This window comes from Leptonychotes weddellii, chromosome 11 (assembly GCF_054177405.1).
Source record: "Leptonychotes weddellii isolate Sample4059 chromosome 11, ASM5417740v2, whole genome shotgun sequence".
Lineage (NCBI taxonomy): Eukaryota > Metazoa > Chordata > Mammalia > Carnivora > Phocidae > Leptonychotes > Leptonychotes weddellii.
The window spans coordinates 28,380,589-28,400,123 of NC_138379.1; the positions used below are offsets into that span (position 1 = coordinate 28,380,589).

The window sequence follows — 19,535 nt, forward strand, 5'->3', positions numbered from 1 at the left end:
CCTTAGTCTTTTATTTTTATTTTATCTTATTTTCACTTATGTACTCACAGGCATAGAATACACTTTTGGAAAACAAGAAAACTGAAGGCCAAGGGGATACATCTGTGGTCTGAGGTCCCTTAAATATCACACAAGAAATAAAAGCTGGCTAGATCGGAAGTTCTTTTCTTGTTCTATGTCCTCTAAACCTGTTGTTTCCAAACTTTCTGTGATGACTTAAATTCAGGTATCACTGGATTTAGTATTCCTTCCAAGAGGATCAGAACTAGGAATGATGATGATGAGACAGATGGTCATCATAATAAGTAACAATGACAGCAGCACTTGGAGTGCATCCTGTGTAACGAGCACAGCAGACATAACTCATCTAGTCCTCATACAAGTCTAGAAAGAAGGTACTGCTGGTATTCATGTTTTTCAAGTGAGGGACGTAAGAGTGAATAACAATTCTAAGGTCACCACAGCTCGCAAGCCATGAACCCTGGGAGTAAAGTCCTTGAGTCCTGGTGAAGACAAGAAGAGGGGAGAGCCATGACCTCGCTGGTCACACTTGCTCTTCTGATAACTATCCTAGTGAATCTGGAAGAGAGAAACGCAGGCTGGTGGCCGCATCCAGTTTGTAGTTTTGAGAGCTATGTTTTTGGGAATCCTAGAACAAGCCTTGCATTTGACTAAAAATACATTAATCAATACACGTTTCTGAGTGCTCACCACATGCCAGACACCATGTTGAACATTTTACCCATATTATCTCACTGAATCCTCACGTCATCTCTACGAACAAGTTCTATGAGTATCCCTATTTTACAGGTGAGTAAACTGAGGCCCAGAAGCATTCTTTTTATTATAGAAATCACCTGTGTCTTCAAGGCTGTCCACGTACTGAAGGAATAATGAGCAATACTGCAATTTTTCTTCAAAATAGAAGTAATAAAAATAGCAGTAACAATAACAGAAGCTCCCACTCACTGAGCATGCTTACTTGGCACCAAGCCACGAAGCACATGTGCTTCCAGATATAGCTATACATACGATCAAATGAAAAGTAATTCATTGTGTAAGTTATCGGAGACCAGCCCCTTCATTGAACTTGGGAGAGAAAGGAGAGATCATTGAGAGCGGATTACCTTTTTTCTGTCAAACGTCAAGCTTTTAATACCGATGTTCACATCAAGAGCTTCGATGAGAAGTTTCCGCGCTTTTGCAGAATCCAGGTAGCAATCGGAGCACGGGCAATTGTCTCTCAGCCATACAGCTGGGTAGAGAGACTCTGAGCCGTCATGCCAGAAGATCTGCATCAAATGAGCCCCATCTAGCACCACTGCATTTTGGATGGCACAGTGCATGTTGCCGGTCCTCGCAGGGAAATCTTGTCAGCTACCTGCTATGACAAATCCTGGTTGAAAGGAATCTCAGGCAGATCAAGTCTGAACTTGACTTCTAAGCCTGTGAACAATCCAAGCGGACTCTGGCTCCTGCCGTTCGCTCGGCTGCCAGAGTTTGAGGTTTGCCTATCAGCACTGGGACCTTTGTTCTGGTGAGAGTATTTCATATGCTGTAAATAGAAACACGGTGACTAAAAGTAAATAAGATAAACATGCTGAATCAGGATCCGGATGAAAAGAATTCTTTGTTTTTTTCCAGAAATTTTAGATAACCAGTTCAGAACCAATGACATGGGCACTTTATAATTATGTTGGCATAAAAGCTCTGAAAGTTTTTTAAGGGAGAAAAATGCTCCACAAATTAAAAGTATCACTAATGATAGCTGTGCTATTTTAACTGACATCCAGCTGCATGTGCCTTTTGGGAAAAAAAATGTTTTTATGGCACTAAATTAGTAACTTGTTTTACTGAGGGAAATTTTAATGCAATTTATTTATTTTAAGAGGTACTATAATCCAGTACATTGTGCTATTTCTATTCTATCATTTACTTTTTTACTGATACAATTCATTTTCTAAATGCCGTATAAAAGTTCCCAGGCTCTGCAAGCTTCCCATTCTTGTCTTGCTTGATTTGTTCTCTGGGATTTTCTGTTTATTAAAACAGAAAATAGTTATCTATTAAGAGTGTGCCTCGATATTGTGGTTCATTTAATTTAAACCTTCACTGAGTATTTTCATGAACCTTCACCTTACTTAGGAATAATGAATTCTTTTTATTAAGAAACACACCATGGGCGCCTGGGTGGCTCAGTTGGTTAAGCGACTGCCTTCGGCTCAGGTCATGATCCTGGAGTCCCGGGATCGAGTCCCGTGTCGGGCTCCCTGCTCGGCAGGGAGTCTGCTTCTCCCTCTGACCCTCCCCCCCTCATGCTCTCTCTCTCTCTCATTCTCTCTCTCACATAAATAAATAAAATCTTTAAAAAAAAAAAACACACCAAATTTTGAGGGCATGAAGTATTTATAAGAAAGGAAATCAAGTGAAAAGAGAGGCACAAGGTATTACAGACTGAACACCTCAGTGTTGATTATGATTCCATTAATGAGTACATGGGGGGGGGGTCTTCTGAAATTGTGTCAATGTTCTAAATCTCACTTTTTTCATGTATAGTTTGCCAGGACTCTAAACTTAGATTGAAGAAGTAGAACTTAGCTGGAAAATGTAGAATTTATGTGGAAGAAGTAGAACTTCTTTTTTTTTTTTTTTTAGAAGTAGAACTTCTTAACCTGTTCCATGTAATGATTAGCTCATTAACAGAAGGTGACATGTGATGATAGAAACAAGACCTCACTGTCTTGGGATGAAGGGGAGGGACGCACACGTGTGCACGTGCACACATACATATGCGCCCATGCATGCGTGTGCGCGCCCCCCCCCCCAACACACACAGTGACTGCTAAACAAATTCCTTCTGTGTATTAGGCACTGCAGTAGACACTGGAGGGTTCAATGACAAGCAGGACAAAGCAGCTCCCTGTCTTCCTTGAACTTACAGACAGGAAGACTTTATGTACCATTAACATAACTTTCAAAAATACTTTACACTACATTAAAATAAAACAACTTTTAGGTGATTGTTTTACATATACTTCCTCAAATCATTAACTTGGATTATTTAGTGAGGTTATGAAGCCGGGCCAAGACAAGAAAAGATTGCTTTCTCCAGTTAGCTCAACCACACTGAAGTTACCTAATGATAAAAGAGAAACACAGTTCACAGGGCTTCATGGTGATGCCTACTCAGGAACTCTCATCCATTTTTTTTTCTTAATAATTTATATAGAAACAGGGCAGCACTACTATTTAGAAAAATCATCGGAAATATTATTAGTTCAAACTTGGGTGTATACCTCATAGATTTCGACTAAGGGGCCCTCAGAAAGTTCAAACATAAGTTTCAATGAGGAATGGGTAGGGTGCTTAATTTCCCTGATGGGAGAAGGGGAAGCTGGCAGGTTTTTTCTATGTGTGGTTTCAGAGGACAGTGATGATTCCAGTAAATATAGAATAATCTAACCAGATCCTTAAATAACATGGTACAGAAGGGCAAAAAGGAGAACTGTAGTAACTCTTTATCTAAGTCAGGGTTGACACATATTTCCTATAAAAGGGCAGACGGTATATATTTTTGGCTTTCCAGGCTATCTAGAGTCCCTAGCACATATTCTTTTTAATTTTTTAAAAATTTTTGTAAGAATGTAAAAAGTAGTCTTACCTCACAGGCTGGAGAAAGCAGGCTGAAGGCCATACTCAGCCCACAGGCAAGAATTTGCTGTCCTTGACCAAGTGATATAAGGCATGCTTTTATTACAGTGGTAGACAATCATACTTAAATACAGAAAATAGTTCTCTTCATTTCTCCTTATATATAAAGTTAAACCTATTCAAATAATACTAAGCATCTTCATTTTGCCTGAAATGCTGTATCAGAAAATTCAGATTTCACCATGAAGCTCCAGAGTTCAAGAAAAAAGTGAGATAATTATGAAAGTAAACAAGAAAATAAGGCTGGGGACAAATAGCACTGAGAGTTGTCTGAGAAGTTCCAGGACACCTGCTTAGGGAGGATGACAGGATGTGATCAATGCTTCTGAATGCATATGAATTCCTTGTTCCTATAGATAGCCATTTGGAGATGTGGATATGTTTACCAGACATGAAGCTATAACAAGTCTTCTTAGTACAAAGCTATGTTTTTTCAGTGGGTGGCAAGCAGATGAGAGATAGAAAAAGTTCTGGTTTCATAGCAAATAAATATCAACATGGATAATGGGGAGTCCACAGGAAAAATAGAAGCGGGAAAAAAAAATACATGCATGTATCCTAATATGTTTTTCTTGTTATTTATTCGTTTTGGTACTTAACCTGATCTATTTATAAACTGATGGATTATTCACTTGCTAAAATTACTTGCCAAGAATCAAAGGCAAAAGATACCTCAGAATATCAACACACACAAAATAAATATATGTAGCTTTCAAGCTCACCCTCTTTATATTGAGAACATAGCTACGTGTTGGGGGGGCGGTCGGGGGGAGGGCAGAGAGAGAAGGAAAGGGAGAGAATCTCAAGCAGGCTCCACCCCCAGTGCAGAGCCAGACGTGGGGCTCAATCCCACAACCCTGAGATCACGACCTGAGCCAAAATCAAGAGTCAGGACACTTAACCCACTGAGTCACCCAGCTGCCCCAACATAGCTACCATTTAAAATACATTTGACATATTGGCCCTGATCTGATTTCAAAATGGTATAGGATGTATTTATCCCACTGTAATAGTCCTTCAGATAGAATGAACTAAAATCATGTGTCTCCTTCATTCCCTCTCTTCTCTAAATCTACTCCATTTTTCAGCCTATTCTTTATAATATGTGATCTCTTGATTCTGTACCTTTCAGGATGCATGGTTACTTTCCAGTTTTAAATGTCCTTCAAAATGTGAGACTTCAAATTATACAATATAGCACAGATGTAACATTTCTAATATCAGGAAAAGAGAAATTAGTACCTTAATGAGGAAAGAAGTTCTTTAATTTTTAATTTTTTTTTTTTTTTTTACCTTGAGAGTTTGGAAGAATAGTGGTAACTGTTTATAGGATCTTAAGAAAGAATAACTAGTTTGGTTGTACAATAAGAATATTGGTTTTAATTATATTGCTGGTAAGATTACAGTATTAGTAATAACAGTAAAAGTTTACATTTACCAAATGTCTTCTTCATGCCAATCATATACTAAGTGCTTGACATACAATAACTCATGGAATCTTCATCACAACCCAATGAAAAATGTACTGCAATTACCTGAATAAACAGCAGAAGAAAGAGGCTAGGGAATATCAGCATACAGATGGTAGCAGAATCCATCTTAAGGTCTCCAAGGGAGTAAGACAATTAAAAAAATAAATTCTTTTCATTTATTTTTATCATCAAAATTCCATGAGTGTTGGTGTATATTTCAGACTCCACTCATTTTTTTTTTTAAAGGTTTTATTTATTTATTTGACAGAGAGAAAGAGCACAAGTAGGCAGAGCAGCAGACAGAGGAAGAGGTAGAAGCAGGCTCTCCGCTGATCAGGGAGCCCAATGTGGGGCTTGATCCCAGGACTCTGGGATTCTGACCTGAGTCGAAGGCAGACGCTTAACCGACTGAGCCACCCAGGCGCCCCTCCACTCATTTTCTATAATGGGTTCATTAACGGGTTTGAAAAGGTTTTGGTTGAAAGGATTTTTATAAAACTTGAAACTTGATACATTGATTCTAAGTGAACACATTTTTTCCACTATAATACACATTGTCCCTCTACTTAAAGATGGCACTGTGCCCATATCCCACTTACTGTTAAAGTGATCACCCTTATAGACATCTGTACCAACCAACAACAATTACATTCCACCCTGCCATCTGAAGCTTTCCATTTCTCTCTCTTTCTTTTTTTCTTTCTTTTTTCTATCTAACATGTTTGAACTGGAAAGGAAAAACCACACTTCCAGATATAGGGGAACCTGACTCTTCCCCCCCCTCCCCCACCCAAGCCTGCAGCCTGCTTGGCCGAATGGAGATCCTGGGGAGGGTATTTCAAGAGAGGAGGTGCTTTCGGGACCAGAGGCTGATGGGAGCTGCCCGAGGCACCGGGAGAATGTGGAAGAACTGGAAAGACTTGGGTGTTGCTGAAGTTAAATTGTTTGGGTATCTATGAAGGAGCTTGTCAGGTCATTTCTATTCTTCACAATCCCTTTCTCAGTTTATGACAAAATGTGATTGGTAATCCAAACAAAAACAGAGAGAAATGGGAATATGGTTTCCCTCTTTAACTCATCTTGTTTTACTTAAAGCTCTATTGGGGCAAATGTGATGAACATTCAAAAAGAAAGGAAGATCAAGGATCATCAGCATTTAAAGGCAAATTCTTTCTGCAAGTTTGTAGGCTTGTACATAAGTGTGATTTGTTGAAATCCATTTTTCCATTTAGCCCATGTGACCTGTTAAAATTGAGCCCTGTTGAAGCATCATAGACTTGTAGCTATTAGATAAACTGTTTCTTTGAAGAAGAGAAAAAAAGAGAAAAAGAAAAAAGTAGTATTCCTAGCTCTCTATATAGCTTCTCTATATATTATATATAATAAATATATATATCTCTATGTATTATATATCTTTTATATATAATATATAATAAATATATATATATTCATATATATATGAATATATTTTACCAGTGGGTCCTCTTTGCTAAATTAAAGGGCACCTATAAAACAAAAATGTTTATTTATTTTAGGACTTAATTATTATTTGACTTCTTACAATTATAATTTGGTTTATGAAATATCAGATTGGTTTGGGTGGGAGGGAGTAGATTTGCTTGTCCTGGAAAACAAATCTTGGATTAAGGGGATTTCAATCTGATAGGACAGATTTCTTTTAATTTAATCCCATCACTTAGGGGGGTGGTGTGTGTGTATTCCTTCCTAACTGACTCACCATATTTTTCCCCTTCAGAGTTATGGAAGTTTATTTGGGACTCCTGTTTGGCACAACTAAATGGTCTGTTTTAGAGATTATTCTACTTCAGCAATGGGTGTGGTTTTGTCTTTTTAAAAATTTTATAAATTCAGGTTCTTTCAGCTGGTTTTCTCTAGCACTGTTCAGAAACTCAAGAAAGTAGCTCTGAAAGTTATTTCATGCATTGATCTTGGAAATAAAAGAACTTAGAACTAGAACTCTCAGAGCCTGAAAGAAACAACTCATGATATCACTGGGCTCAGTGCCCTCATCTGATATGCAAGGATAATGGAAGCTCAGAGATGCTGGATGTGATTTGTCCAAGCCCGCAATGCTGGCTAGTGGGAGAGGTGCTCCAAACCTAGGTTTGCCAGTTCACTGTGCACATAAAAAGTAAACATTTCCTAGTTCTAATAAAAGAGAGTGCAAAATTTCCTCAAACACTATTAATTATACTAATTTGTACGATGGGTTTTGGATAGTATTCTCAGGAAGTTGATGTAGAAGCTCCACAGTTACTATACATAAAATTTAAATCGATGGAAATTAATAATATACATCTGAGAAGGCTGATTCATCTACTAGATTACTGACCCCTAAAACAAAAGGCTATAATTTTTGACTGTTTGTTTTTTTTTTTTTTGTAAGAGAAGGAAAGAACAGAGTGGACTCATGTTATCAAATGTCAGTATCTGTGAATTTCCATCTTCTCTTCCTTAGGTTAAGTCATCAGACCTGCTATGATCAGATATCAGGATTCGCTAGTGTGTCTGTCCTCCTGCTTCTAGGTGGTAGGATCAGAAAATGATCACAATGCAAGAAACATACAAATTGTATGGGAATGTGTGTGTGTGGTGTATGTATAAAATCATTTATTTAGCACTTACTATGTTCTGGCCCCTCTGCTAATGCTTTTGATTATATTAATTATTTAATCCTCCAGAAACACTGGGTTCAGTGCTATCACTTCTATTTTACAGGTGACCTTGAGTTTGGACAGGTGAAGTAACTGACTTGAAAGCAGAGGAAATAGGAACCCCACCACTACACCAAACTACATCATGGAGAACCTGTGGCTGAATAATTTCCCAGGCAATAATTTTAATTTACCAAAAATGTACTATTAAAATAGTAGCCAAATCTCAAGTTTCTTGGTCATTAGTTGACCTCACCATCCAACATTTCATCACTGGAAGAAGAGGACAGGAAGTTTTCCAGACATTACACCATAAAGGCTTAGGAAGTATTACTATTCTTTTATATATCAACCTTTAAATCATAAAACTCAACTCATTTCCATTTGGTAAGGTAAAGGTTGACCGGACTGTATTTGAGTGTCCGAACGTTAGTATCATTTGAATACATGCACACTCCACTCATTACACCTGCTACTTAAGGGCCTTCAACTTAGAGTCTGTGGTTTTTAATTTTTTTTGTCTTGATTTAGTAAGTAGCTGAGCTACTTAATAATTCATGAATATACTCCTGTGGATAATGAATTCTATAAAGCCATTAGAAAAAACAGTCTCCATTCTCTTGAGTAGGTTTACCATTCTGCCTGCTACCTTGTTTAAAGTATCAAATTTTGTGTAAACACTTCCTTCCTAAATTATAAACAAGAGAAATTTTTATAAAAAGCTTCACTCTGGTAGAATTACCACATTCAGATTGAAACTCCTATATCAAAGTATAATGTAATTATACTTTACATATTATATATATATTATATACATAATACATTATACCATACATGTAATGCAGCATACTGGGTCTATATTTTAAGATTTCTAAATCATTGAACCAGGACATATATTTGTTATGAGAAATCCTATGTTTTATAATAAAATCAATTCAAAATATCTGTCATGTCTCTTCTTGAGCTACATTTGGGGAACAACTGAAAGCACACACAAAGGTCGGTCTTAATTGACCAGTATTCTAGAGAAGCATGTTCCATTAGTTTTTGGACTTAACAAAGGGCCAAGGTATAATACGCAGTCCCTGTCTTTGGGCTGGGCTGTGGATTATTCAGTGACTGTTTCCAAATCCAGCCAGAACCCTCCCTTTTCCACCACCCAGTCTGCTTTTGAGACAGTACCCTCTCTGTCCCCTCTGTAGGTTTTCTGGATCAGCGTAGGGACTGTAAAGTAACTTGACTACTAGACTAAGCCAAACATAATTGGGAAAGGAAAGCTGCCAAGAAGCAATCAGATCCACTGCATTCCAAAATCAAGCCATTCCAAATGCCTGATGGACCATCCCCTTCGCAGCCCACATGGCTTGAGACATATGTGCCTGGATTTCCAATTAGATGTCCCCCCCCCCGCCCCCAATCCACAGACCTAAAGCTCTTCAAATAAGGCAAAGTTGAGCTCAGTCCTACCTGTTCTCAGATGTGCTTTAGGCGCCAAACCATGCAAAATTTTTTTCCTTTTGTAAGGAAAGAAAACAGTCAGCTTTGATCCTCAACGTCCTTTGGGGCGGGAGCCTTCTGGTAACCGGCACATCCCAGTTGATCTGCCCGCAGTTTCCTACATCTGACATGTGATGTAGCACTATTACTTGGGAGCCTTTCTTTCTGCTCCTGGCAGCTCCACAGAAGCCCTGCCCCCAAACACAGCTGAGGTTTGCCAGTGAGGAAGGATGTCCCAATCTGAAGGTGTAGCAACTCCTGAAGGGAGCTTGGAGGTAGAAAGAGAAAGAGAGAGAGAGAGGTGGTGGGGAGGGAGAGAGAGACAGGGAAGAAAGGAAGGACAGAAGGAAGGGAAAGGAAAAGGAAAGAGTTTTTATGGCCTGGAGGAGAAATAGTTAGAAAGAGAAAAGACTTGATATCATATTAGTGCCTGAAGCCACAAAACCCCAGGGCTCAGTGCAAAGCATTGCCTTAGTTCAGTCTTTCCTGGTAGAAGGAAGAGCAGTTCTCACCTGTCTGTTCTTCTGACCCTGAGTCAGCAGCAGCAACGGAAGCCAGTGAAGGAGACTTCTGTCTCACCTGTTCACAGTGACAGTCCTTTTACTGTCAAACTCACTTGGAGAAAAGACATTGAGATGCGCAGTTCACAGGGAGGAGCCACCAGCTCCCACCTCAGCAGAGGTGAGGTGGTATTTGCTTGCCCATAGAATATTCCATTTGAGCCTTTCTGAAGGGAGCTTGACTCTTTCTGGGGCTGGGAGGAAGGTTGAGATGGGTCCCTTTCAGCCTGATGCCCTCCTTTCTTGGCAGCTTTGGCTGAAATGAACAGTAGCTGCCAGAGAACATGGAGCTTTTCTGAAGGCACCTGGTTGCCCAGTGACTTGACTCACAATTACACAGGCCTGAGGACAACAAAAGGGAAAGGCCGGAGTGGGCGGTAGGCCAGGGACCCAAAGCCTGGCTGCCAGGCATTCAGATGGAGAGTGCCCAGTGCAGGGGGAGGGCTGGTGGACAAGTCTCAAGTCCTAGTTCCTAACAGGGTGGGGGCTTCCACTAAAAGAAAGTCTGCAGGTGGGAACTGAGGTCCAGGAGAGAGCTGCATGAGCCCTCTGCCCTCCTTCCCCAAAACCACCCTTCCCAAAAGACACTGAAGCAGCCTCAGCCTGCAACTTGTTGCTTCTTGCCTGAAGAACTCTCACAGCTGTGAGACAGACAGGCAGGAACAAAAGAGCTAACCCTGGAGAAAGAAAATGCAGCCCAACTCTCCCATGGCCTCTGCGGTGGGTTCTTGCCCAGGACAACTCCCCCTCCCAAAATTGCAGCGTCCCCTCCCTCCATGAAGCCCTGTCATCTCCTTTCACAGTAAAATCTAAATGGTGTCTCTTCATTTGTGGTCCCCTCCCCCATCTCCCTTCTTCCTTTCCCCAAGTCCCCAGGTCAAATTACTGACACCCAGCGTCCAGCGAAAATAACAGCAGGTTTTGTTTCCCAAGGACAGGAGGAGGGTATGTGCATGTGAGGTGCCCTCATACACGTTGCCAGCATTTTAAAGCCCACGGTAACTGAGGCTATATAGGTGTGCCAGAAGCAATCAGTTAATTATATTCTAAACATTTAGATGACATCATAGAAATACATTCAACTAATTTTTATTTCACACTTTGTGCTTTTGTAACCATCACTGGAGTAAATTAGGTAAATTCGGCTCCAGCTTTAAGAAGGTTGTTGAAAAAAAGTGTTGCACGTACATGACTTCTAACAGAAGAGTAAAACAAAACAAAACAACAAACAGACCTGTCAGTAATTCTAGATTTAAATTCTGCATTTAAAGAATGAATTCCCAGATTGAAAAATAACAACAAACAAACAAATCATACCCTTGACTGTGAGAAGCCTCTTTAAGATTAAAAAAAATAAATACATGAGCATTTCTCTGAGGGCTCTCTCCTATCTGTGTCAATCTTTCAGAGTCTTCAGCTTGCTCTCACATATGGCTGTTTAGGGTACTATCCAGGAAGTAGCAAACCACAGCACTATTCTGGATTTTAGACGGAGAAAATGAGACCGCAGAGGTTCATGAACTACAGAAGGTAACCAAATGTGCAAGAAGTAGTATTGGGTCCAGAGCCAGAAATGTTGACACTTTGCCCATCTGTTTCTTTCTTTCTTTTTTTTTTTTCAGATTTAAGAAAACTTTATTCTTAAAATTAAGTCCATGTTAAGTGCAGCGAATTGAACTTAAGTACAGTCAGTGTGTTACGCAGGAGAAACACAGAAATATATGATGAGCGAGCACCAACAAGAGCGGCTCTGGATTTCTCGAAAGACTTCTTCAGTATTGCCCTAACAGAAAGAGTGGATGAGATTGAGCAAGACCCCACTCAGAGGTTGGAAGGTTGGTGGTGTCTCTGGAGGAGGAAGCCTGGTGACTTCAGCGGCAGCACACGTACATCGTATTATACTTAACGTATGGTGATGCTCAGGGACTTGTTCTGGGTTTAAGAAGCTATTATAGATGGCAGGACTAGTTAGCCTCAGTGAAATCTAGGACTTATGGAAAAATTCTGCTGCTTACACAATTTCCTATTTTGAAGAAGGAAAAACAGTAGGATTTACAAAGAATATTTACCATATAAACAGTTGATATATATCAGCATTCTTTTTGTTTAAATTTTAGTCATTTTCAAAAGGTTTAAGAAGTTCAAAAAAGACTGGGGGCACCTGGGTGGCTCAGTCAGTTAAGCGTCTGCCTTCAGCTCAGGGCATGATCCCAGGGTCCCTTCTCAGTGGAGAGCCTGCTTCTGTTTCTCCCTTTCCCTCTGCCCCTACCCCCAGGCCCCCTGCTCCTGTCCTTTCTCTCTCTTGCTCTGCACTCTCTCTCTCACCAATAAATAAATAAAATATTTTTTAAAAAGACTCTCTATATAATTTTATATAAAGGAAACCAAAATGGCCCATAATCCCATTGTCCTCACATTATTAAGAAAAATATAGTAAGATTAAATGAAAAGTAAGTCTTTCTTCTCTTTCTTTTTTTTTAAAGATTTTATTTATTATTTATTTGACAGAAAGAGAGATAGTGAGAGCAGGAACACAAGCAGGGGCAGTGGGGAGGGAGAAGCAGGCTTCCTGCTGAGCAGGGAGCCTGATGCAGGGCTTGATCCCAGGACCCTGGGATCATGACCTGAGCTGAAGGCAGATGCTTAACAACTGAGCCACCTAGGCACCCCTTTCTTCTCCCTCTTTTGGGTTCCTTTTCCCAAATATAATTACTGTTCATATATATATATATATTTTTTTGGCCTATACTGAAGTATTTACTATACAAATGTGAAACCCGGCGCTGTGCTGGTAAACAATGAACAACCAGTTCTTGGTGCCCACATGGTCCTAATCCTCAAGTAAATAACGAGAAAGTGTTTTTATCACCCATGGTGACAGGTACCATGAGTAAGGAGCAAGCCCAGTCTGGAGTTTGCAAAAGGATTCAGCCAGGTAGTTTACAAGGAACATTTGCATTGAGTGAGAAGCTGTCCTGAGTCTGTCCCATAACAAATACTGTGATGCTAAATAAATATTAGTAATCATTTTGCTACCTAAAATCAGTAGCTAGAAGATGGCGGAGGAGTAGGAGACCTTAGTTTCGTCTGGTCCCAGGAATTCAGCTAGATAGCTATCAAACCATTCTGAACACCTGAAAACTCAACTGGAGATCGAAGAAAAGAATAGCTGCAACTCTACAAATAGAAAAGTGACCACTTTCTGCAAGGTAGGACGTGTGGAGAAGTGAATCCAGGGCGATTCATGGGAGGATAAACCACAGGGGGAGGGAGCTTCTGTAAGCCAGTTACCAGAAAGTGATAGAGCAGCAGAGCACAAAATCGAAACTTTTAGAAGTCTGTTCCAGTGAGAGACGCCCCTGCCTGAAAGGTGCTCAGGTGGTGAAGAGGGGATGGAATCATAGGTGGGACAGTGTGGTCTCAGGATCCTCAGGGTCACAAGAAGCCTGGGGGTGCCTAAGTACAGCAGAGCTCCCAGGCATCAGAGTGGGGAGCCAGCTGCAAAGAGTGAGCCCAGGAGTGGGCTCTCAGCTCGGGGTTGCCATAAACTGTGATCCACGGCACAGTTGGGTGACTACTCTTTGAGCAGGGGCCCAACACAAGGCAGAACCAGTGAGACCCCCCCTTCCTCCCTAGGGAGGAGTGGTGCGGGAGCACACCACAGGAGTTTGCAGGGTTTGGAGACTCGAAACAGGATCGTGTGCCAGATATAGAAATGCTCGGTCACAGGCTGGGTGAACATGGAGTGTGGACAGAGACCAGGAAGACAGGAGTGATTGACTACTTGCACTGAAGAGTGGGACCATGAGCTTTTGGCTCCTCCTGGGCCAGAGATTGGGAGGCCACCATCTTCATTCTCATCCTCTAAAGCTGTACAGAAAGCCTTCAGGGAACAAAAGCCACGTAGAGCAAACCGGAGGGGATTACTTAGCCTGGCCCCTGGCAAGGGTGGTGCAATTCCACCTGGGGCAAATACATTTGGGAATCAGTGCAACAGGCCCCTCCCTAAGAGGATCAGCAAGAACATCCAGCCAAGACCAAGTTTACCGATCAATGAGAATTGCAAAACTTCAGCGCTAGGGGAATACAGCACATAGAATTCATGGCTTTTCCCCCATGATTCTTTAGTCTTTCAACTTTAATTTTTTTTTAAATTTTTTCAACCAACTTTTTATCAACTCTTTTTTAAAATCTTTTTAAATGTTCATATACATTCTATCCCTTCACTGTATTTATTTTTGTTTTTGTATATATATAAGTTTTTCTTTCTTTACAATTTTGGGATGCAAAATCTAGTGTATGGCTCTGTTCTATTCACCTGTCTGATCATATTCTCTTTTTTGTTTTTTTATTCTGTTAGTCTTTTTTAATTTTCATCTTTACAGTTATATTCTATCCTCTCAATGTATTTAATTTTATTTTTGTATATATAAGTTTTTCTTTCTTTACAATTTTGAGATGTAGTTTCTTCTAAGAAACTGACCAAAATACACTCAAGAGATAGTGTATTGATCTGTTCTATTGACCTGTCTGTTTATATCCCTTCCTTTTTGTTGTTGTTGTTATTTTATCTTTTGTTTTTTCTTGTCTTTTAATTTTCATTTTTACAGTTGCAGTCTATCCTTTCATTGTATTCATTTTATTTTTGTATATATATATATATATACATATATATATATATTTTATAATTTTGGGATCTAGTCTTCTAAAAAACAGACCAGAATATGCACAGAATCCAGTGTGTTGCTCTATTCTGTTCACCTGTCTGATTATATTCTTTCTTCTTTTTTTTTTTTGGCTTTGGGTCCCTTCTGATTTGTTTAGTCCATATTTCTCTGGGGTCATTGTTGCCATTTTAATATTTTGTTTTTGTTTTCTCATTCAACTATTCTTTTCTCGACAGAATGCCAAGATGGAAAAACTCACCTCAAAAAAGAGGACAAGAGGTAGTACTGACTGCCAGGGACCTAATCAATATGGACGTTAGTAAGATATTGGAACTAGAGTTCAAAATAATGATTATAAAGATACTAGCTGGGCTTGAAAAAAAGCTTAGAAGACACTAGAGAATCCCTTTCCAGAGTAATAAAAGAACTAAAATCTAACGAAGTTGAAATCAAAAAGGCTATTAATGAGATGCAATAAAAAATAGAGGCTCTAACTTCTAGGATAAATGAGGCAGAAGAGAGGATTAGTGTTTTGAAGACCAAATGATGGAGAATAAAGAAGCTGAGGAAAAGAGAGATAAACAACTACTGGATCATGAGGGGAGAATTTGAGAGATCAGTGATACCATAAAGTGAAAAAATATTAGAATAATTGGGATCCCAGAAGAAGAGGAAAGAGAGAGGGGGCAGAAGGTATATTGGAACAAGTAATACTGTAGAACTTCCCTAATCTGGGGAAGGAAACAGGCATCAAAGTCCAGGAGGCACAGAGAACCCCCCTCAAAATCAATAAAAATAGGTCAACACCCCTACATATAATTACAAATCTCAGAGACAAAAAGAAATCCTGAAAGCACCTTTGGACAAGAGGTCTGTAACCTACAAGGGTAGAAATATTAGACTGGCAGCAGACCTATCCACAGAGACCTGGCAGTCCAGAAAGGACTGGCATGATATATTCAGGGTGCTAAATGAGAAAAATATGCAGCCAAGAATACTTTGTCCAGCTAGAATGTCATTCAAAATGGAGTGATAAAAAGCTTCCAGGACAAACAGAAACTAAAAGAATTTGTGATCACCAAGCCAGCCCTACAAGAAATATTAAAAGGGATCCTCTAAGCAAAGAGAGAGCCCAAAAGTAACATAGACCAGAAAGGAACAGAGACAATATACAGAAATAGTCACTTTACAGGTAATACAATAGCACTAAATTCATATTTTTCAATAGTTACTCTGAATGTAAATGGGCTAAATGCCCCAATCAAAAGACACAGGGTATCAAGTTGGATAAAAAAGCAAGACCCATCAATATCCTGTCACAAGAGACTAATTTTAGACCCAAAGACACATCCAGATTTAAAGTGAGGGCATGGGAAACCATTTATCATACTAATAGACATCAAAAGAAAGCTGGGATGGCAATCTGTATATCAGACAAATTAGATTTTAAACCATGATTGTAATAAGAGATGAGGAAGGACACTCTATCATAATTAAAGGGTCTATCCAACAAGAAAATCTAACAATTGTAAATATTTATGCCCCTAACATGGGAGCAACCAATTATATAAGCCAAATAATAATAAAATTAAAGAAACACATAGATAATAATACAATAATAATAGGGTACTTTAACACCCCCCCTCACTGCACTGGACAGATCATCTAAGCAGAAGATCAACAAGGAAATAACGGCTTTGAGTGACAGACACATTGGACCAGATGGACTTCACAGGTATATTCAGAACATTCTATCCTAAAGCAACAGAATACACATTCTTCTCAAGTGCACATGGAATGTTCTCCAGAATAGATGACATACTGGGTCACAAATCAGATCTCAACTGGTACCAAAAGATTGGGATCATTCCTTGCATATTTTCAGACCACAGTGCTTTGAAACTGGAACTCAACTACAAGAAGAAATTTGGAAAGACTCAAATACGTGGAGGCAAAAGTGCATCCTACTAAAGAATGAATGGGTCAATCAGGAAATTAAAGAACAATTTAAAAAATTCATGGAAAGAAATGAAAATGAAAGCACAACTGTTCAAAATTTTGGGGATGCAGCAAAGGCAGTCATAAGAGGAAAGTATATAGCAGTACAAGCCTTTCTCAAGAAACAAGAAAGGTGTCAAATACACAACCTAATCTTACACTTAAAGGAGCTGGAGAAAGAACATCAAATAAAACCTAAACCCAGCAGGAGAAGAGAAATAATAAAGATTAGAGCAGAAATCAATGAAATAGAAACCAAAAGAACAGTAGAACAGATCAACAAAACTAAGAGCTGGTTTGTTGAAAGAATTAAGATTGATAAACCCCTGGCCAGACTTAACAAAAAGAAAAGAGAAAGGACCCAAATAAATAAAATCGTGAATGAAAGAGGAGAGATCACAACCAACACCAAAGAAATACAATTATTAGAACATATTATGAACAACTATATGCCAATGAATTAGGCAATCTGGAAGAAATGGATGCATTCGTAGAGACATATAAACTACCAAACTGAACCAGGAAGAAATAGAAAACCTGAACAGACCCATAACCAGCAGTAATCAAAGATCTCCCAACAAACAAGAGCCCAGGGCCAGATGGATTCCCAGGAGATTCTACCAAACATTTAAGAAGAATTAATACCTATTCTTCTGAAACTGTTTCAAAAAATAGAAATGGAAGGAAAACTTCCAAACTCTATGAGGACAGCATAACCTTGATCCCAAAACCAGACAAAGACCCCACCCAAAAGGAGAATTACAGACCAATATCCCTCATGAACATGGAAACAAAAATTTTCACCAAAATACTAGCCAATAGGATCCAACAATTATGTTAATTAATTGAATTTACATTTTAAAAAATTTAAAAAAATCTAAGTTAAAAATAAATACATAAATAAATTTTTAGGAAATAAAATCAATAGCTAAGCTCTGAGTTTTTAGTTATTTGGTTTCCAAGAATTTAATAATTTCTGATAAATAATAAGATGTCAATAAATGGTAAATATTAATATTTTTTTTCACTTGCGCTGAAAAAAAGGGTGGTAATATAGCCAATTTGACCTTGGAAATAATTTGTTTTAAACAATTAAACTGTTATATTTCCTCTTAGTGGAACATGAATTCCATGAGGGCTTTGGGACTTCTGTATTTTGTACCATTCTTAGAACAGGCAATAGTGCCCTGTGTTTTAGGGGGCTCTACTCTGATGCTCCTTCATCTGTACCATGTGTGATCCATCTGTGAGACCAAGGAACCCACCTAGAACCTACACTATCCCTCCATCCTAGATAGTGCTTTGCAAGCCCAGACCCTTAAATTTCAGAACTGCAAAGACTTGTGCCTGCTTCTAGGGTCTGTGAGTGATCTCTTCTCTTTCTCCAGGCCACAGGGGTTGTACTACAGCCCTAGTATATACACACTGAGGCCCATGGGATGACCCAGGGGTAGCAGTGTTATGTGTGTAGGGTGTATGGATAGATGAAGCATGGATGTGTATTTTGGAGTATCCACACAGTCTCCCTCCCTGTGCAGGATGAAACTGGGATAGAATGAAAAGTGGAGGGGTCTGTGGCTCTCAGCCTGCAGGCTGGGAACTACAGCCTAGGGACTAGCCCTCCCTCCCCAAATTCTGGTATGGAACAAGGCATCTGGGAATTCTATTTTTTTGTTGTCGTTGCTTCAAGTTTTTATTTAAATTCTAGTTAGTTAGCATGTAGTATAATATGGCATCTGGGAATCCTAAATTTTTTTTATATTTTTCGAGGTTGGAGGATAGAACATATTTTATTTAATAGTTAGATTGTTATAAGCAGTGGTATGCTGGTAAGTGTTCAACAAGACACTCCCGGAAAGCAACACCCATCACCACCCAATTTGTAGCATTTGCCGTTTGTTGTGGTGTATAAATGTTCCTGCCATGGCTAATTTCAAGGTACAGATGCAGCATTACTGAATGTGAATTTGGGAAGAGATAAATACAGTTGGCTCTTCTGAACTGCAAAAAGCTGGATCCAGCACATCACTGTTTATAATTTTAAATACTTAGACATATGGTATAGGGGCTTCAATTTATACTCTCATCCTTGGCCTTCTAAATGTTAATGATACACCCCAGTGCATCAAAAAGTGCTGGCATGTAGTAGAGCCTTAATGAATACCTTTTGAATAAAAAGCCCTATTAGTTGTGTGACTTCAGATAAGCCATTTATCTATAAAGTAATCTGTACTCTACAGAGTTCCTGACCAAATTATGCAGTTCATGTGAAAGCATCTGGCATAGTTCTTGGCACCTTATATACAATCAATAAATGTTGTTGAAAGAATGAATAATTGACATTCAATAAATTTTAATATCTTTTTTATTATCATATTTGGTAAAAATTCAAGTTTTTATGTTAAGCTATTCTTGGGTGTTTGTAATTTTCTGCAGTTGTCTCTAGGTCAAGACAAATGTCCATTTCTTTAAGGATTTTTCTTGGAGAACCCTTTGAGATAGACATCTCATTTTTACACAGTTCCCAAGGGAACAGTGCTCACACAATGTTACTCATTTTAGAAAGTTTGGTAAAATTCCATTTGGCTACAAGTCTGTTATCTGAGCCTAGGGGAGAAAGGCTATGTTTTTTCATGCTCTGACTTTGTTCTCAGCTGTCTTTTGCATCCTGGGACAGTGGAGAGAAAAAAATGGCTTTGAATTAATACTTAAGATTTAGTCATTCCATATGTTACTCTCAGTGAGGAATATATTGAGTTTTCAAGACGAATACGTGAGAAATGGGAAGCCTAAAGGGTTCAGCAGTGGCATTTTCCCTCTTACCTGTTTGGTTAATTGCATGAAGCTTAATGATGAGTGATAATTTCTACTTGAGAAAGCTGTCACTCACAAACATATTCCATTGGCTGGTAATGGATACATTTAGTATAAGAATTATTTCTTTTCAGTAATTCC

The 19,535-nt window shown here is 39.0% G+C and overlaps 1 protein-coding gene and 1 long non-coding RNA gene across 3 annotated transcripts in view; one reads left to right on the forward strand and one right to left on the reverse strand.

Moving 5' to 3' along the window:
* Positions 1-9,267, forward strand: part of LOC145716169 (uncharacterized) — a 65,455-nt gene extending 56,188 nt beyond the window's left edge. The window contains exon 3 of the long non-coding RNA XR_014138632.1: positions 7,923-9,267. This is a non-coding gene — a long non-coding RNA (uncharacterized LOC145716169). The remainder of the gene's footprint in view (positions 1-7,922) is intronic.
* Positions 1-10,757, reverse strand: part of BBOX1 (gamma-butyrobetaine hydroxylase 1) — a 60,730-nt gene extending 49,973 nt beyond the window's left edge. Inside the window, exons 1-2 of one of the 2 annotated variants that reach the window (XM_081798438.1) lie at positions 9,868-10,757; positions 1,128-1,381 (exon numbers count right to left, since the gene is read on the reverse strand). In XM_081798438.1, coding sequence (XP_081654564.1) covers positions 1,128-1,346 — 219 coding nt within the window. In that variant the 5' untranslated portion in view covers positions 1,347-1,381; positions 9,868-10,757. Of the gene's footprint in view, positions 1-1,127; positions 1,382-9,325; positions 9,601-9,867 lie in introns of those variants that run through there. The other variant, XM_081798439.1, reaches the window with a different exon arrangement.
* Positions 10,758-19,535: the final 8,778 nt, after the last annotated feature.